The sequence below is a fragment of the Anomaloglossus baeobatrachus genome, chromosome 4 (genome assembly GCF_048569485.1).
Source record: "Anomaloglossus baeobatrachus isolate aAnoBae1 chromosome 4, aAnoBae1.hap1, whole genome shotgun sequence".
Lineage (NCBI taxonomy): Eukaryota > Metazoa > Chordata > Amphibia > Anura > Aromobatidae > Anomaloglossus > Anomaloglossus baeobatrachus.
The window spans coordinates 259,533,695-259,553,364 of NC_134356.1; the positions used below are offsets into that span (position 1 = coordinate 259,533,695).

General features: G+C 42.6%; 1 protein-coding gene across 1 annotated transcript in view; it reads right to left on the reverse strand.

The window, feature by feature from the left end:
* Positions 1 to 19,670, reverse strand: part of DCN (decorin) — a 179,704-nt gene that overhangs the window by 86,209 nt on the left and 73,825 nt on the right. Inside the window, exon 5 of the mRNA XM_075344797.1 lies at positions 17,945 to 18,058. Coding sequence (XP_075200912.1) covers positions 17,945 to 18,058 — 114 coding nt within the window. The remainder of the gene's footprint in view (positions 1 to 17,944; positions 18,059 to 19,670) is intronic.

Sequence of the window (19,670 nt, forward strand, 5' to 3'; positions counted from 1 at the left end):
ACGTGTTTTCTCCGGTACATGTCACACTGATGTCATACAGATCACATCAGTGTGTTGTTTTTGTAACATCAGTGCTGCCAGAAAAAAATGGACTTGTCTCTGTGCAGAACAGACGGACACACGTCCATGAAAAAACACGGATGTGTGCACAGACCCATTGATGTTAATGAGTCTGTGTATGTCCATGTCTCCGGTATGTATGAAAATGGATATCATACATACCAGAATCACAAATGTGTGAAACAGCCTTACATACATTTTCATTACAAATTTTTTCCAACTTATCAGTATGGGTGAAATCTGCAGTAAAAATGCTAAAAGACTTAATCTGCAGCAAATCTGCAAGGAAAAAATTAGCAACGTGTGCATGAGACTTCAGGAATCCCATTCAATTTCCTGGGACTAGGAAATTCTTCAAGTTTTGTGCCAAATCTGCACATACAAAAAAAGTACGGTAACAAAAAAAAAGAAAAAGGTTTGGGATGAACAGGGTAAAGTGCTGTGCTGGGATTGTCGCATCTAATGGAGGCGACAAGTCTGGGTGGCTTCAGGCTGCAATTTTTAGGCTGAGGGGGCTCCAATAATCATAGGTCTCCCCAGCCTGAAAAAACCCCGCAATGTTTACCATTAAATAGGCTGTGTGAGGGATTTTTTTGTGTGCTGAGCTTATATTTTTATTGCTATTATTTTGGCAAATATAGCACGTTTTAATTAGTTTTTATTGTATTTTGCATGGGGAGTAGAGCCACTGAGAAAAGCCATTCTTGCATTTTGACTCTTTCTTTTTGGGATTTATTATATGGATAAAATAATTTTATAGCTTGATAGATTATGCTTTCATAGATGCAGTACTACAACATATTTTTTTTATATTTATTTTAAAATGGGGAAAAAAGGGTAGATTTAAACTTATATATTCTTTTATATTTGGTAACATTTTATTTAATCCCTTTAGAGGACTTGAACATGAAATCAATTTATCGCATACTAAATATTGCCATACCAAGCTATTGCCATATATAGTGATAACATGATTATCTTATGAAGCTTTGATTGTGGCTGAGCTTCACAGGAGAACCAAGATGGCAGTTGCATGGGCCTTCAATGTGCCCTCACCTGCCATGACATTTATCTGTAATCGTATCATGTTGGGCTGATGAGAGCTAGTTTATTCATGCTCCATCAGTTACATAATATAAAGAGAGAGTTTTTCCCAATACGAACTAAAGCCACCACTTTTAATGACTCTTTAACCGCAGCCCAGTTATCTGTATATGAGCCCCTAATTCCATCCGCATATCCCTAACAATATCTTTAATAATTCCACGACACAGCATGGTCTGTTTGGATGAGGGTCACTGGCCTTGCTGGCACCTCCTCTATTCCCGCAATTCCCATGATTCTTCCTTGACTGATGTGAACAACGATTCCTATGTTATCCACTTAATGCCACAAATCTTGCTCATGCACAGTTGAAACACAGACTTGCACAGGTATGCTAAGGGCAGAGCAAAGTCCTGCAATGTGCATGCGATTGGCAGCGGTCTGGTCATGAAGTAAGGCAATCGGGGTGAGACAGCTAAAGTTTCAGGATTGTCGCATCTTATGAATGTGACAATCCTGGGCAGCTGCTGGCTGTTACTTTTAGGCTAGGGGGGCACAATAAGCATGGGTCTCCCCAGCCTGAGAATACCACCCCCCAGCTATTGGCTTTATCATGGCTGCGTTTCAAAATTGGGGGGGACCACACACTGTGTTTTAAAATTATTTATTTTAGTAGTTTAAAAAAAAACCACGCATGTGGTTCCTCTAACTTTGATACACAGCCAAGATAAGCACATGGCTGTAGGCTGCAGCCTGTAATCGTATGCTCTATCTGTGATAGGTATCATAATATGGGGGGAACCTTTGCCAATTTTTTTAGTTTATTTCTTTTCCCACCAATCTGGATGCAGACAGCACCTCTCACTTTTATACATTCAGACATGCTGTCAAACAGACTGGGGGCTCGTCTGACTCTAACCAATCAGAGATGCGGGAAATGCCAGTGGGCAGGTGAAGCAGTGCATATGCATGAAGCTATTCAGCCGTCCCAAACGAAGAGTGAGCTGACCCAGAAGCAGTGTTTGAGCCGCACGGAAACTGATAAGTATGAAGTGCTTTCTCCAATCCCCCTATCTTTTCTACCACCATTTTTAAGCGCCCCGTAGACTTATTCAGCCAAATATCTGGAATCAATTCTGGGCTCAAACTGATTTTTTTTTTTAAAGCCAGTTGGACTCGCCGATCCTAGGTATTTGTATATCCACCCATCCCTATTGACCAATCATAAGGAGGCGGCAACACTCAGAGGGAAGAAGGACACACCCACACAATAGCTTAGAGCAGATGTGACCCTTGTAATGTCACACAGCTTCTCCTGGTCTAACTTCCTGCATGAGTCAATGTTAATAATACTTCCTGGTATATGGGTTTGATAAAACTTTATTGATATAGTCATGTGTTGATTACATGTCTTATTGATATGTTTCCGCGGCAAGTTTATCTGGAAGTTTTTCGCATCTATTACATGTGCTTTTTTTTCTTTTTTTTAATGCTCAATTGTAAAACTAATATCAATTTGTCATATTCAATTTTATTTAGATTCGACCTGTTTAAGGAATTTGGGGCAAAATTGCAAACAGACTAAATGTGCTTAATAGTTTTAGGTTAATGCTAAACCACAACCATGAAAAGTAGACAATAATTATGGATAGAAAAAATTCCACATTTGGAAAAGGCATAAGTTATTCTTTTATGTAAGATACATATCACTAACAAAATGGAAATACTTTACCCACATAGTGTCAAGTAATGCCTAGGTAGAACAGAAAAATACTAAGTGTAGAAAATTCTTTCCTCTTATTGTCATATAATGCAATATTGTAGTTGAAAGCTATAGAGTACAGACATAGTGTGATAAATACAAAGTGTGCACACAGATTGCCCACATAATTATATTATGCTCACACTGAGCAAAGCAATGCCTAGTCCGACAGTTTTCCTACAAAGTACCATGCCAGATGCATTTAGGGTGAATGAATTGATTCTAATCTAATCAAACTTGTTAATAATTTCCAAAAATTTACAGATTCTAGTGAACGCAAAACTTTGGGAATCAAATAAAATAGTGACTAATCACATGCAATTTTGCTGGATTCATACAGGTTGGGAAATGATTAAAACATAAATAAAAATTGTCTCTCCAGTAAAGGAGACAAACTCTAGCACAGCGCCACCTATTGGAAGTAGCGATCCTAAAAGTCACAAGTGGATTTTTGACAATCCTTTGCAATATGACTCAGGATATATAAGCCAGATCAGAATCCCAATTTGCAGACACGGTGTTTCGGGGTGCTTGCCCCTCGTCAGTGCAAAGTATGGGGGTGTCTGATCTGGCTCATGAGAAAGCTATGTGGGGACCACGGGGGAACACTATTCTCCTTAAGGAGACTTTGCAAGCCAGTCTGGCTGCCAGGTAAGGGGACTTATAGCTGCAATGCCCCTAAAATTCCACGGGGGAACACTATTCTCCTTAAGGAGACTTTGCAAGCCAGTCTGGCTGCCAGGTAAGGGGACTTATAGCTGCAATGCCCCTCTGGGAAATATTCAAATTGTCTCTCCAGTAAAGGAGACAAACTCTAGCACAGCGCCACCTATTGGAAGTAGCGATCCTAAAAGTCACAAGTGGATTTTTGACAATCCTTTGCAATATGACTCAGGATATATAAGCCAGATCAGAATCCCAATTTGCAGACACGGTGTTTCGGGGTGCTTGCCCCTCGTCAGTGCAAAGTATGGGGGTGTCTGATCTGGCTCATGAGAAAGCTATGTGGGGACCACGGGGGAACACTATTCTCCTTAAGGAGACTTTGCAAGCCAGTCTGGCTGCCAGGTAAGGGGACTTATAGCTGCAATGCCCCTAAAATTCCACGGGGGAACACTATTCTCCTTAAGGAGACTTTGCAAGCCAGTCTGGCTGCCAGGTAAGGGGACTTATAGCTGCAATGCCCCTCTGGGAAATATTCAAATTGTCTCTCCAGTAAAGGAGACAAACTCTAGCACAGCGCCACCTATTGGAAGTAGCGATCCTAAAAGTCACAAGTGGATTTTTGACAATCCTTTGCAATATGACTCAGGATATATAAGCCAGATCAGAATCCCAATTTGCAGACACGGTGTTTCGGGGTGCTTGCCCCTCGTCAGTGCAAAGTATGGGGGTGTCTGATCTGGCTCATGAGAAAGCTATGTGGGGACCACGGGGGAACACTATTCTCCTTAAGGAGACTTTGCAAGCCAGTCTGGCTGCCAGGTAAGGGGACTTATAGCTGCAATGCCCCTAAAATTCCACGGGGGAACACTATTCTCCTTAAGGAGACTTTGCAAGCCAGTCTGGCTGCCAGGTAAGGGGACTTATAGCTGCAATGCCCCTCTGGGAAATATTCAAATTGTCTCTCCAGTAAAGGAGACAAACTCTAGCACAGCGCCACCTATTGGAAGTAGCGATCCTAAAAGTCACAAGTGGATTTTTGACAATCCTTTGCAATATGACTCAGGATATATAAGCCAGATCAGAATCCCAATTTGCAGACACGGTGTTTCGGGGTGCTTGCCCCTCGTCAGTGCAAAGTATGGGGGTGTCTGATCTGGCTCATGAGAAAGCTATGTGGGGACCACGGGGGAACACTATTCTCCTTAAGGAGACTTTGCAAGCCAGTCTGGCTGCCAGGTAAGGGGACTTATAGCTGCAATGCCCCTAAAATTCCACGGGGGAACACTATTCTCCTTAAGGAGACTTTGCAAGCCAGTCTGGCTGCCAGGTAAGGGGACTTATAGCTGCAATGCCCCTCTGGGAAATATTCAAATTGTCTCTCCAGTAAAGGAGACAAACTCTAGCACAGCGCCACCTATTGGAAGTAGCGATCCTAAAAGTCACAAGTGGATTTTTGACAATCCTTTGCAATATGACTCAGGATATATAAGCCAGATCAGAATCCCAATTTGCAGACACGGTGTTTCGGGGTGCTTGCCCCTCGTCAGTGCAAAGTATGGGGGTGTCTGATCTGGCTCATGAGAAAGCTATGTGGGGACCACGGGGGAACACTATTCTCCTTAAGGAGACTTTGCAAGCCAGTCTGGCTGCCAGGTAAGGGGACTTATAGCTGCAATGCCCCTAAAATTCCACGGGGGAACACTATTCTCCTTAAGGAGACTTTGCAAGCCAGTCTGGCTGCCAGGTAAGGGGACTTATAGCTGCAATGCCCCTCTGGGAAATATTCAAATTGTCTCTCCAGTAAAGGAGACAAACTCTAGCACAGCGCCACCTATTGGAAGTAGCGATCCTAAAAGTCACAAGTGGATTTTTGACAATCCTTTGCAATATGACTCAGGATATATAAGCCAGATCAGAATCCCAATTTGCAGACACGGTGTTTCGGGGTGCTTGCCCCTCGTCAGTGCAAAGTATGGGGGTGTCTGATCTGGCTCATGAGAAAGCTATGTGGGGACCACGGGGGAACACTATTCTCCTTAAGGAGACTTTGCAAGCCAGTCTGGCTGCCAGGTAAGGGGACTTATAGCTGCAATGCCCCTAAAATTCCACGGGGGAACACTATTCTCCTTAAGGAGACTTTGCAAGCCAGTCTGGCTGCCAGGTAAGGGGACTTATAGCTGCAATGCCCCTCTGGGAAATATTCAAATTGTCTCTCCAGTAAAGGAGACAAACTCTAGCACAGCGCCACCTATTGGAAGTAGCGATCCTAAAAGTCACAAGTGGATTTTTGACAATCCTTTGCAATATGACTCAGGATATATAAGCCAGATCAGAATCCCAATTTGCAGACACGGTGTTTCGGGGTGCTTGCCCCTCGTCAGTGCAAAGTATGGGGGTGTCTGATCTGGCTCATGAGAAAGCTATGTGGGGACCACGGGGGAACACTATTCTCCTTAAGGAGACTTTGCAAGCCAGTCTGGCTGCCAGGTAAGGGGACTTATAGCTGCAATGCCCCTAAAATTCCACGGGGGAACACTATTCTCCTTAAGGAGACTTTGCAAGCCAGTCTGGCTGCCAGGTAAGGGGACTTATAGCTGCAATGCCCCTCTGGGAAATATTCAAATTGTCTCTCCAGTAAAGGAGACAAACTCTAGCACAGCGCCACCTATTGGAAGTAGCGATCCTAAAAGTCACAAGTGGATTTTTGACAATCCTTTGCAATATGACTCAGGATATATAAGCCAGATCAGAATCCCAATTTGCAGACACGGTGTTTCGGGGTGCTTGCCCCTCGTCAGTGCAAAGTATGGGGGTGTCTGATCTGGCTCATGAGAAAGCTATGTGGGGACCACGGGGGAACACTATTCTCCTTAAGGAGACTTTGCAAGCCAGTCTGGCTGCCAGGTAAGGGGACTTATAGCTGCAATGCCCCTAAAATTCCACGGGGGAACACTATTCTCCTTAAGGAGACTTTGCAAGCCAGTCTGGCTGCCAGGTAAGGGGACTTATAGCTGCAATGCCCCTCTGGGAAATATTCAAATTGTCTCTCCAGTAAAGGAGACAAACTCTAGCACAGCGCCACCTATTGGAAGTAGCGATCCTAAAAGTCACAAGTGGATTTTTGACAATCCTTTGCAATATGACTCAGGATATATAAGCCAGATCAGAATCCCAATTTGCAGACACGGTGTTTCGGGGTGCTTGCCCCTCGTCAGTGCAAAGTATGGGGGTGTCTGATCTGGCTCATGAGAAAGCTATGTGGGGACCACGGGGGAACACTATTCTCCTTAAGGAGACTTTGCAAGCCAGTCTGGCTGCCAGGTAAGGGGACTTATAGCTGCAATGCCCCTAAAATTCCACGGGGGAACACTATTCTCCTTAAGGAGACTTTGCAAGCCAGTCTGGCTGCCAGGTAAGGGGACTTATAGCTGCAATGCCCCTCTGGGAAATATTCAAATTGTCTCTCCAGTAAAGGAGACAAACTCTAGCACAGCGCCACCTATTGGAAGTAGCGATCCTAAAAGTCACAAGTGGATTTTTGACAATCCTTTGCAATATGACTCAGGATATATAAGCCAGATCAGAATCCCAATTTGCAGACACGGTGTTTCGGGGTGCTTGCCCCTCGTCAGTGCAAAGTATGGGGGTGTCTGATCTGGCTCATGAGAAAGCTATGTGGGGACCATGGGGGAACACTATTCTCCTTAAGGAGACTTTGCAAGCCAGTCTGGCTGCCAGGTAAGGGGACTTATAGCTGCAATGCCCCTAAAATTCCACGGGGGAACACTATTCTCCTTAAGGAGACTTTGCAAGCCAGTCTGGCTGCCAGGTAAGGGGACTTATAGCTGCAATGCCCCTCTGGGAAATATTCAAATTGTCTCTCCAGTAAAGGAGACAAACTCTAGCACAGCGCCACCTATTGGAAGTAGCGATCCTAAAAGTCACAAGTGGATTTTTGACAATCCTTTGCAATATGACTCAGGATATATAAGCCAGATCAGAATCCCAATTTGCAGACACGGTGTTTCGGGGTGCTTGCCCCTCGTCAGTGCAAAGTATGGGGGTGTCTGATCTGGCTCATGAGAAAGCTATGTGGGGACCACGGGGGAACACTATTCTCCTTAAGGAGACTTTGCAAGCCAGTCTGGCTGCCAGGTAAGGGGACTTATAGCTGCAATGCCCCTAAAATTCCACGGGGGAACACTATTCTCCTTAAGGAGACTTTGCAAGCCAGTCTGGCTGCCAGGTAAGGGGACTTATAGCTGCAATGCCCCTCTGGGAAATATTCAAATTGTCTCTCCAGTAAAGGAGACAAACTCTAGCACAGCGCCACCTATTGGAAGTAGCGATCCTAAAAGTCACAAGTGGATTTTTGACAATCCTTTGCAATATGACTCAGGATATATAAGCCAGATCAGAATCCCAATTTGCAGACACGGTGTTTCGGGGTGCTTGCCCCTCGTCAGTGCAAAGTATGGGGGTGTCTGATCTGGCTCATGAGAAAGCTATGTGGGGACCACGGGGGAACACTATTCTCCTTAAGGAGACTTTGCAAGCCAGTCTGGCTGCCAGGTAAGGGGACTTATAGCTGCAATGCCCCTAAAATTCCACGGGGGAACACTATTCTCCTTAAGGAGACTTTGCAAGCCAGTCTGGCTGCCAGGTAAGGGGACTTATAGCTGCAATGCCCCTCTGGGAAATATTCAAATTGTCTCTCCAGTAAAGGAGACAAACTCTAGCACAGCGCCACCTATTGGAAGTAGCGATCCTAAAAGTCACAAGTGGATTTTTGACAATCCTTTGCAATATGACTCAGGATATATAAGCCAGATCAGAAACAAACATTATGGTAAAACATAAATATACTTACCTGGCCCCTTTCCCATCTCTGCCACTGCAGCTCACTGATGGTCATCTACAGGTCAGTTAAAGCACCATCCAGTGGTTTCTTTTAAATTTCAGCGCTAAAGTGATCCTTTAAATATAAGCCCCTGCCATCTGTCATATACTCACCTGCTGCTGTCTTCATCTGTTTCTAGCGTCACACCGGTTGGGGAAACCCTGCCTGCAGCTCCGGTGTTTCATAGAGCGCAGCAGAGGTCAGAAATTGCGACTCAATAAAAGTCTATGAGAACCTCATTCTGGCCTTGTTCTAGCTCTCATAGTTGTATTGAGAGCTTATTATGGAAATTCTGACTTCCTGCCACTCGGAAATTACTGTCACAAAATGGCATCAGAGGACCAAAGTGCAGCTGAAAAAGGATGAAAACGCTGGAGAGTAAAAATAAGACAGGGATCCGGGGACTTAGATTTAAAGCACCGCTCCAGTGCTGAAAAATAAAATGCTCTAGTGGTGCTTTAAGGTCCCCACTCCAGTTCTGGCTTCTGTCTTTTATTTTTATTTGGCTGGTGTTTCAGGTATTGACTAGGCCTCGACGCATGTCATGATGTCATGACCTCAAAACCTGAACTGAGAGCTAGCAACAGCAAAGCGTAAAAGAAAGACCAGCGCCAAAGCGGTGTCTAGGGAAGCCAGTGGAGGATCAGTGCAAAGACCTCAGAGCATACCCTTTTTTTAATGGTAATTGGGGCACAATCACTTTGCATCTGGAAATGTCAAATTATGGCAGATTTTCTCATCTCTAGAGTCTACATATTGTTGAATTTGGACCAGAGTTCTGCTACACATAATGCTTTGCAAAACGTTGCCTATAGGACACAATACATAAAGCATTAAAGAGATTGTCCTTTACTTTAACATTGATGGCCTGAACTTATGATAGGTCATCAATGTCTGATCGGCCGGACGTCCGCCACCTGCCACCCCCTGCTGATCAGCTGTTACTAGTGTTGGCAGCAAGCAGCCATAAGTGCTCAGTTCCGGAGCTGCTCCATCTTCTGATAACGGCCATGACCAAGTACTGCACATCCACCTCCTATTGATTTTAATGGGAGGTGGATGTGCAGTACCCTACCACGGCCACTAATATTTAGCAGGGCAGATCCGGAACTGAGCATTTTCATCCACCTGCTTCCACCACAGGCACCGAGAACAGTTAATTGACAGGTGTGAGGGGTGTCGAACCCTGGCTGATCAGACATTGATGACTTATCCTAACTGTGACACGAAAAAACTTATTTTGCACAATGCATGTAACGAATGTTGCCCTCTGCTGGTAGATGATAGCAAAATCTGTACTATCTCATAGACATTAATAGCCTCTCTTTGAAAGAGGTTACAGAGTACTTTACCTAAAACCTTCCCAAGGGCCATGATCTGCTAGTATAGGAGAACTTTTGAGGCAGAACCAATTTTCCGGAATATTTGGGATGACAATAAGTATGGGAGTCTTTTTTTCTTTTCGATAAACATTTTTTTTAACTGGCAAGAATGTATATTTTCAATTCTTAACCTGCTATAAATATCAGTTTGATCTATTGTAAATAAGTGCTACTCAAAGAAATGAATGGACAGCATGAGACTTTACCATTCATATGCCTTTGTAATTGTGAACAAAGTAAAAAACTGATAATGACAGAGTACTGCCAGCTCACTATTAATCATGATCTGATATTACACCTGATAGGGTACGTTCACACCAAAATATTTTTGGTAAATATAAAAAACTGGCCACAGGCATACAGAACTGCAAGGGCACTTGCTCGCATGCACTTGTCTCTTCCATATTCCCAGTAAAACTCAGCTATTTACATCTGTGGGTGTGCAAAAAATATTGGATCCCATATGGATCAGCCATGTTCCATGTGATTTAACAGGAAACTGTATTTGGTCTTGTAAATTTTCTTAACCACTGATGGATAAAATTGAATGCCATATGGATGAGAAACACAGACATATCGATTGCATACAGAAGTCATATGGACAATCTTTCAGACATTAACATAAATTTGAACATAAGGATTCGAGGAAAAATCCTAAAATTCGGTTTTCAAAAAAGTAACGTGCCTTGTGATTGATGAGATATACTAAATTTAACCCCTTCAAAAACTTTGATGTATTGGTAAGTCTAATGCTGTTTCTGTCCCTTTGGCTAGAGCCACACTTGCTTGTGACTTGAGCATGGATCGCATTGCCCAAACTGGCCACCCGCTCTTCTGATAGGAGCGGGTCAGCTTAATGTATTTCTATGTAACAGACTCACTCCTGTCAGGAGAGCGGGAGGCCAGACCAGGTGATGCAAGTTGATCCTTGTGTAAAGGCCGCTTTACACGCTGCGACATCGCTCAAGCGATCTTGTTGGGGTCACGGAATTTGTGACGCACATCCGGTCGCTTTGGCGATGTCTTTGCGTGTGCCACCAATGAGCGATTTTGAATCGTTGCAAAAACGGCCAAAATCGCTCATCGGTGACATGCCCCCCTATTCTCGAATATTGCTGCTGCTCGGTGTACGAAGTTGTTTCTCGCTCATGCGGCAGCACACATCGCTATGTGTGACACTGCAGGAACGAGGAACCTCACCTTACCTGCGTCCGCCCGCAATGAGGAAGGAAAGAGGTGGGCGGGATATTACGTCCTGCTCATCTCCGCCCCTCCGCTTCTATTGGGCGGCGGTTCGGTGACACTACTGTGACGTCGCTGTGATGCTGAATGAACCGCCCCCTTAGAAAGGAGGCAGTTCGCCGGTCACAGCGACGTCGGTAGGCAGGTAAGTAGTGTGACGGGTCCGCGTGATGTTGTGCGCCACGGGCAGCGATTTGCCCGTGTCGCACAACCGATGGGGGCGAGTACGCACACTAGCGATATCAGTCATGATATCACAGCGTGTAAAGCGGCCTTAAGTCACATGCAAGTGTGACTCCAGCCTTTAATGTGGACTCATGAGGCAAACTCACATTTTCCCTGCACATGTCAGCTAATCTGGTTCAGATATCTCAACACCAAGTTTACACTCCCTCGCAGAAAACCGCACCAAAACGGCTTCAAAATCATTTTTTTGCAATTTTTTGCTACAATTTGCTGGTGAAATTTTTGCACCAGATTCCTGCACCAAAATTTACCCCTCCTGGCAAAAAAAAAATCACATCACTATCTCCTCAAAGCTGCATGGTGTTTTGATGCATTATTTTTTGCCAGGAGGTATAGATTGGGTGCAGGAATATGCTGTAGAAATTTCAGCACCAATGTGCATCTCTTGGCAAACAAACAGTGGTTTTCTGCCAGGAGATGTAGGTCATTGAGATCACTCAGTTCAGTGAGCTTACCTGAGGTCAGTTTACCTGCGGTCACAGGTGGTGGACCATGGAAACCTGCTATTGTGACCGCAAATAATCAGAGTGACGCTACCACTCATCACACGGCTCAGTCTCTGCCGGAAGTTCACAGCGGTCGGTCAAGCTCTATGCCCGCATACTATCACTTCAGATGTAGCAGAGCTGGATTTGTTATGGGATCTCATGTCGATTACATCGGACCTGGATGTTTTGGGGTTAACAAAGGGAAAAAAGAGGGGGCTTTTTTGTATTTTGTTTCAAATAAAGGATTTTTTGGTATTTGTGTTTATTTCTTTTCACTTACAGATTAGAATTGGGGGGTCTCATAGATGCCTCCCATTACTAATTTAGGGCTTAGTGACAGCTGTGAGCTGTTATTAACCCCTTATTACCCTGATTGCCACCGCACCAGGGCAATCAGGATGAGCCGAGTAAAGTTCGGGGATTTTCGCATCTAACGGATGTAACAATTCTGGGAGGCTGCAGACTACTAATTTTAGGCTGGGGGACCAACAAGCATGGGTCTCTTCAGCCTGAGAATACCAGTCACCAGCTGTTGGGCTTTATCATGGCTGGGTATCAAAATTGTGGGGACTACACACCATTTACTTTAATTAGTTACTTAAATAATTTAAAAAAAGCCACATGCAGTTACTCATATTTTGATACACAGCCACGATAAGCACATGGGGGCAGCAGTCTACAGCCGTATGCTTTATCTTTGCTGGCTATCATAAAAGGTGGGACCCTATACAAATGTATTTATTTATTTATTTTAACACCAATCTACAGTGACCCACAGTTAGGGTCTGTGATTGCAAGCAGTCAGACATGCTGCCAATCAGGAAGAGGGCACTGTCTGACTTAAACCAAAGACGTCAGGACTGCCAGTGAGTGCCTAATGCAGTGCATATGAATGATGTTAATGACCAGCCCCGGCAGTAGAATGAGTGATATGGAAGAAGTGTGACAGCAGCGCTGGAGACTCAATAAGTATAGCGTGCTTGCTTTAATCTTTTTTCTTTATTTTTCCATTATCTGAGTTGCCAGATCCAGATCGTTAACCAGTGTTCTCTGAGAATTTCGGGCCCGGGTCCGACATTTGGGTACTTTTGAACCCACGCGGATACGGGACTTTACAGTTCGGGTTCATCCATCACTAGTCACCATTATACAGGGAGAAAAAGTCGATGCCCCCAGTGAAACCCATACCATCATTAGATGTCAAACACTTTGATTTCTAATAACTTCGCAACAGGGGGTGAAATTAAAATAAAAAAAAACATGTTCTACTTTTTTTTTGCAGCTATTATTGCATTGTGTGTCCAGTTTACCATAAAATTCAAGTGAAAGGTCGTTCAGCGAAAGTTCCTTTTAAATAGGGTTCTAAACTTCTCTCTCTCTGTTTCTCTCTACATATATGTAAAGTCATGGCTGAAAGTGTTAGCACCATAGAAATTGTGCTAGAGATTTAAGTATTTTGCAAGAAAATTATTGCTATTACATGTTTTGTTATACACATATTTAATGCCTTTATGTCTATTTGAATAACACATAAAAATATAAAAAAAAATCAAATAGGACATAATTTCTGAAGAAACACCAAAAATTAGATGGACATCTTTCCAATATTGTGGGTAGACCGCTTTGTTTCAAGAATGAGATGCTTGTTTAAATTCACTGTGATAAGTAACAGATGTGGGCAATAAAAAAAATTACACCTGAAACCAGATAAAAAGGGGAGAAGTTGACTCAATATTTGAATAATGTGTCTGTAAGTGCTACACTAAGCATAAAAAACAGAAATAGGAGAATAGAACTGTCTAGGGACTTGGGAACCAAAATTGTTGAAAATTATAATCAATCTCAAGGTTACAAGTTAATCTCTAGAGATCTTGTTGTTCCTTTGTCCATGGTGCACAACATAATAAACATGGTTTACATCCCCTGGCACTGTAGCTAATCTTCCTGGATGTGGATGGCAGAAAAAAAATTATGAAAGGTTGCAACACAAAATACTCTAGATGATAGATAAGCTGTCCCAAACAAGTTTCAGAGAAATTTAAGCTGTCCTGCAGGCTCAGGGTGCATCAGTGTCAGTGAAAACTAACTGTTGACATTTGAATGAAATGAAACGCTTTGGCCGGAGACCCAGAAGTACCCCAGTGCTAACACAGAGAGAAAAAAAAAAGCCAGATAGCAGTTTGCCAAAATGTATGTGAGTAAGCCAAAGTCCTTCTGGTAAAGAATTTTGTGGACAGATGAGACCAAGATAGAGCTTTTGGAAAAGCACATCATTCTACTGTTTACCAAAAACAGAATGAGATCTACAAAAAAATAAACACAGTACCTACAGTAAAATATGGTGGAGGCTCAAGGATGTTTTCGGGTTGTTTTACAGCCTTTGGCTCTTGGCACCCTGACTATGAATAAGGCATCATGAAATTTTGAGATTACCAAAGGCTCTTGCAACGCAATGTAGTGTCCAGTGTCAGAAAGCTGAGTTTGCATCCTAGGTTATGGGTCATCCAGCTGTAACGCCTGCCTGGATCCACAGACTCAGACGGGCTGTAATGGGCTAGAGGGAAGCCACTCACCAAGCAGGACCCCCAGAACCCTGAAACCCTTTAACCCCTATACAGGGATTTGGACTTACACAGGGCCCTGGTGATCACTACCTGTGGAAGGCTGCAGTCCAATGAGAGTAGTCGTCAGGCAGGGTCAAACCAGGAATTGCGGAACAGGGACAGAATCGGCAGGCAATGACGTAGTTAGCAAACGTAGCAGTGGTCAAATCCGGATCGGGCAGCGAGGTACAAAAACAGTAGGCAGGAGGGTAGTCAGAAAACACGCAGAAGTCAGCACACAGGAATCACCAAACAGAATAGGACGTAACAGGAGCCAGGAAAATCAGAACTATCTCTGGCAGTGGTCATGTGACAGGAGGGGGAATAAGAAGAGTCTGGTGTCTTCCCATTGGCTGTAGCTGAACGCTGGCAACTTCAGCTGGAAGACACACGCCACCCAAAGTCAGCCAGTGGTACTGCAGATCCCAAGATAACCCAGCCCAGTGGATGATCGGAGCCTGTGCCCACCGGTGCCACCGGCATCGACTCCTCTCCCATCACTAGCACCATCCACGGCAGGAACACGGCGTCGCCTGGCGATCGGAGCACAAGTCAATGGAGCAGACTCCGGTGGCGGCGTAACACCAGCAAAACAATTACCCCAAACATACTTCAAGAAGCACCGAAAAATGGATGAAATCAAAGCATTGGAGACTTCTGGAGTTGCCAGTAATGAGTTTAAATCTAAACCCCATTGAACACCTGTGGAGAGAGCTTAAAATTGCTGTTGGGAGAAGTCGCCCTTCAAGTATGAGAGACCTGGAGCAGTTTGCAAAAGAAATATGGTCCAGGTGAGAGGTGTAAGAAGTCTGTTGATAGCTATAAGAAGTGTTTCATTATAGTTATTTATTCCAAAGGGTGGGCAACCAAATATTAAGTTGAGGATGCCAACAATTTTGTCCGGTCCATTTTTTGTGTGAAATTATGAGTAATTTACCTTTTTTTCTTAGTTCTTTTTCTGTGTTTAACCATTACACACTAAGTAAACAAACAAGTGTATAACAAAATAAATGCAATAAATTTCAAGGGTGCCAACATTTTTGGTCATGACTGAATATTAATAGTTCTCCCTCCAATAGAAAATATTAAGGAAAACTCTGGAAATACAGTAGTACCTTTATTTACAATATAAAAAGTACATGTGCACTACTGCTCGATAGCATGTAAAGCATGTAGCACAGGTGAAGTGCAGTACAATACATGTAATATAGATGGATGGTGAAACTTTATGATGGCCGTGACAATTGTAAGCAAGAAAGTATTACAACAACCATAAAGATTACTTTAAATTTAATTTAAGCTCAGGGGTGGCATTACAATATTTTAACACCATGTTCTGTATTTCTGGGCCAAGACTTTTGCAGACCAGACCATGCTCCTTATGCAGATCACACCCATTTATACGCCCCTTCCTTTATAAAAGTATAAATGCTAATATAGTAGATGTAGTGAATATAGTACGTTACCTTCAGTCCTCTGTAAAGATCAGGCAATTGCTAACCTTGAGTTACGACGCACTATCTTGATAAGTTCTCATAGAAGATTATCTCACCAAAGGCCCATTACGTCTTACCGACTATGGTCATTAAATGTCAGCTACCTGGTCATTAAAGGCCTGTTTAGATGGGTCAATTGTGCTACGAAACGGACAGAAATTATTCAAGTGTGCGCATAATAAATTATGTTTTTGGTAACACATAAGTTGCCAAGAACGATTATTTGAGGTCAGACAGGTAAGTGGAGAGCACGTAAAAACAAGCGGCAACACCGGTAGGAGATGTGAGCCTGTAGTGTACACAGTCCTATCTCCTCTCAGGCTCTTAGGCCCCTTCCTCTTAAAGGGAATCTGTCAGCAGGTTTTTGCTATGTAAGCTGAAGACAGCATGCTGCAAGGGTTGAAAAATAAAATTTAGGGTTGCCTGTATTGTTACAGTCTGACCTATTGTTTAATTGCTACGTTTTTATAATTTGTGTAAGCAGCCAGACTCTTATCATTGCAGAACGACAAAGTCATTTGCATGGCAATCCACTATACATCCTGCTGTAATTGACACCTCACTGTCAATGTACAATATCTATAGGAAACCTGGTCAGCTATTTCAACTCTGCAACATGGTAAATCTAAAAATTCTGATTGTGTCTCAATGGTTTCCCGCAGTAATTTACGTGATACATCATTGGAATGTCCTTTTCTAACAATCCTATCAAGGCTGCAGTTATCCGGTTGCTTGTGCACCTTTTTCTACCACACTTTTTCCTTCCACTCAACTTTCCATTAATATGCTTGGATACAGCACTCTGTGAATAGCAATGGCCTTTTGTGGCTTACCCTCCTTGTGGAGTGTGTCAATGACTATCTTCTGGACATCTGTCAAGTCAGCAGTCTTCCCCATGATTGTGTAGCCTACTGAACCAGACTAAGGGAAGGGACCATTTTAAACACTTAGGGAAGCCTTTGCAGGTGTTTTGTTGCAATTATTCTAATTTTCAGAGATAATGACTTTTGGGTTTTCATTAGCTTTAAGCCATAATCATCAACATTAACAGAAATAAACATTTGAAATCACTGATTTCGACAATTTGAGATCACTGTGTGTAATGACTCTATATAATATATGTGTTTCCCTTTTTGTATTGAATTACTGAAATAAATTAACTTTTTGATGATATTCTAATTTATTGAGATGCACTTGTACTAAAGCCAATCTGTAAAACATAAAAAGACTTTCATTATATTCACCTCTGGTAGGTCAGATTCGATGGGTGTCGCTGGTCTTGATCCGGAGCCTCCTCTCTGCTTGCGATCGCCATCCTCCTTCTTGCTTTGTGTGGATTACACATAGTTCATTATCCACAATGTGACCTCCATTGCACTTCTGTGCATGCACACTTCTCTCTGCCCTGCCGAGGGCAGATCAAAGTACTGTAATGGGCAGGCATGGGGAAAGGTCAAAGAACACCTGCATATGAGCACTACAATACTTTGCGCTGCCTTCAGCAGGGCAGTGAGAAGTGTACATGTACAGGAGCTCAATGAAGGCATTTGTGTGGATGATGTAGGACACGTCATCCACACGGAGCTGGGAAGGAGAAAAGAGACGCCGGACCAAGACCAGCAACGCCCATTGGACTGGACCTGTGAGTATAATAAAAGGTCTTTTCTTATGTTATACAGATTGGCTTGGGGACTTACAGTATATGCAGTATTCTAGAATGGGAGGTTAACTTTAACTATTAAAACAAGCAAGTTTCTTCTAAAACGTTTCTTGCGCAAGTCCACAGTTTGTATGAGGTATTACATTTCTTTCCTCTGTAACAGAGCAGAGCTGCAATACCATGATATTTGAAGGCTTGTAACAGAGCCAATATACATCACTCTGTGATCCATGCTTGTTTCCAGTAAACTGTTGAAGAATATTGCAAGAACTACATGAGTAGGAGTTTCTCAGCTGGGCTGCAATACGAGATAGACCACATGGACAATTCTGGCACTGCTTTTGAAAGAAAATTTGGTTTGAGATACCACTAAAATATCAAAATGCATATCTTACCTTTAGGAACATTTGTAATATTAGTATCTGCAATTCGGAGGTAGGACAGTTTCTTCATTCCTAGGAAAGCTCCTTTTTCAATCCCAGAACTTTCAATCGGATTTGTGCCTAGTTCTACAAAATGGACATAAGAAACAAATCTCAGCAAGAAGCATTGAGTAACAATTTAAAACAATATGCAGTCATAAGTTTTTATATTTATTATATTTTTATTATTAAACTCCATACACAATGCTAAAATTAAAAACTGGATATATGGTACAATTTTAGATAGAATTTCAGGCTTGTGTTGCACTTGTTATAACCTCTCTCCTTCCTATTCAGCTAAAATATGAAAGTTGTGGTTGATAATTGACTGCTATTGACTGTATCGGTCATGTGATGCCTCCGCCACCTCCACTAATTGTTGATGCCAGGAGAAACCAGACAACACACTACCAAATGTGGAGGAGCAACATTGGTCTTGGAGGTTAGACTAGGTGGGCCTAAAAGTCGGAGGCAACCCCTTTAAAAGTGGAAAACAAATGTGGTTGATTTATCCTGATTTTAGCAGATCAAAGTCAAAGTTTACTTTCAAACAAGGCACTATACATGCTTTATCTGCTATCATATGGCTGATAAATAAAAACATATTCTTTCAACATAGCCACCATCATTTGATCACTAATCATTTATACTGGGGATATACAGAATCTCTTCTGTATTGTAATGTAATACACTAAAGCACAACTGCTAGCTAAATCTTCTACTGCAATATACTATATGTTTTCAACTATCAGACAGACTTTTTAGCAAGAAAAAATCTTGCTAGAAGTGTGTGCATTTCATACTCCAGAGGAACCTTCTTGAGATCCACAGCGTCCTTACTGAGAATTAAAAAAAATTGGAATCTCTTCTCCAGACTGATACTGAACTGTCTGATCAGTGCAGGGTAGGACAGGACGCTACTAACACCTGCATGGATGCTACCTGTCATGAAAAACTGAAGCACCTTTCATCTGACTAGCAAGAGGACCATTCAGGTCATGTGATCAGGAATGTCAAAATGTGATAATATATACAGTAGAGCTGCTTGTGCATGTAGGAGGGTTGTGTGTAAATGTAGCAGAACTAGGTGTGGTATCTAGCAGAACTGTTTGTCTATAAAACAGAGCTCTGTAAGTATGTAGCAGAGCAGTGTGTTTATGTAGCAAAGCTGTGTTTGTAGAAGAGTTGTATGTATGTAGCAGAGTTGTGTGTTTATATCTTACCATGGGGCGCTACATATGTTTCACGTGTGTATTTGTGTATGTGTGTAGAAGAGCAGTGTGTGAATATAACAGAATTGTGTGTGTATGTAGAAGAGCTATGTATTTATGTAGCAAAGATGTGTATATGGGTTCATAGGAGAACTCTATGAATGTAGCAGAGCTGTGTGTGTGTGTGTGTGTGTGTGTGTGTGTGTGTGTGTGTGTGTGTTGAACAGCAGTGTATGCATATATATTTGAGCTGTGTGTATATGTAGAACAGTTATGTATATACACTGGAGACAAAAACTAGAGAACAACACACAATTTCTTAAATATTAAGGTCATTGTGTAGTCCTATGTGATTATATCCTAACATGAGTAGTATTTTAAGCTTATTTCATGAATTTAATTTTTTCAAAAGTACATAACGAAAATGTAAATAAGATAAATGAAAAAAGAACACTGATCAAAATTAGAGAACACTTTCAGATACATGC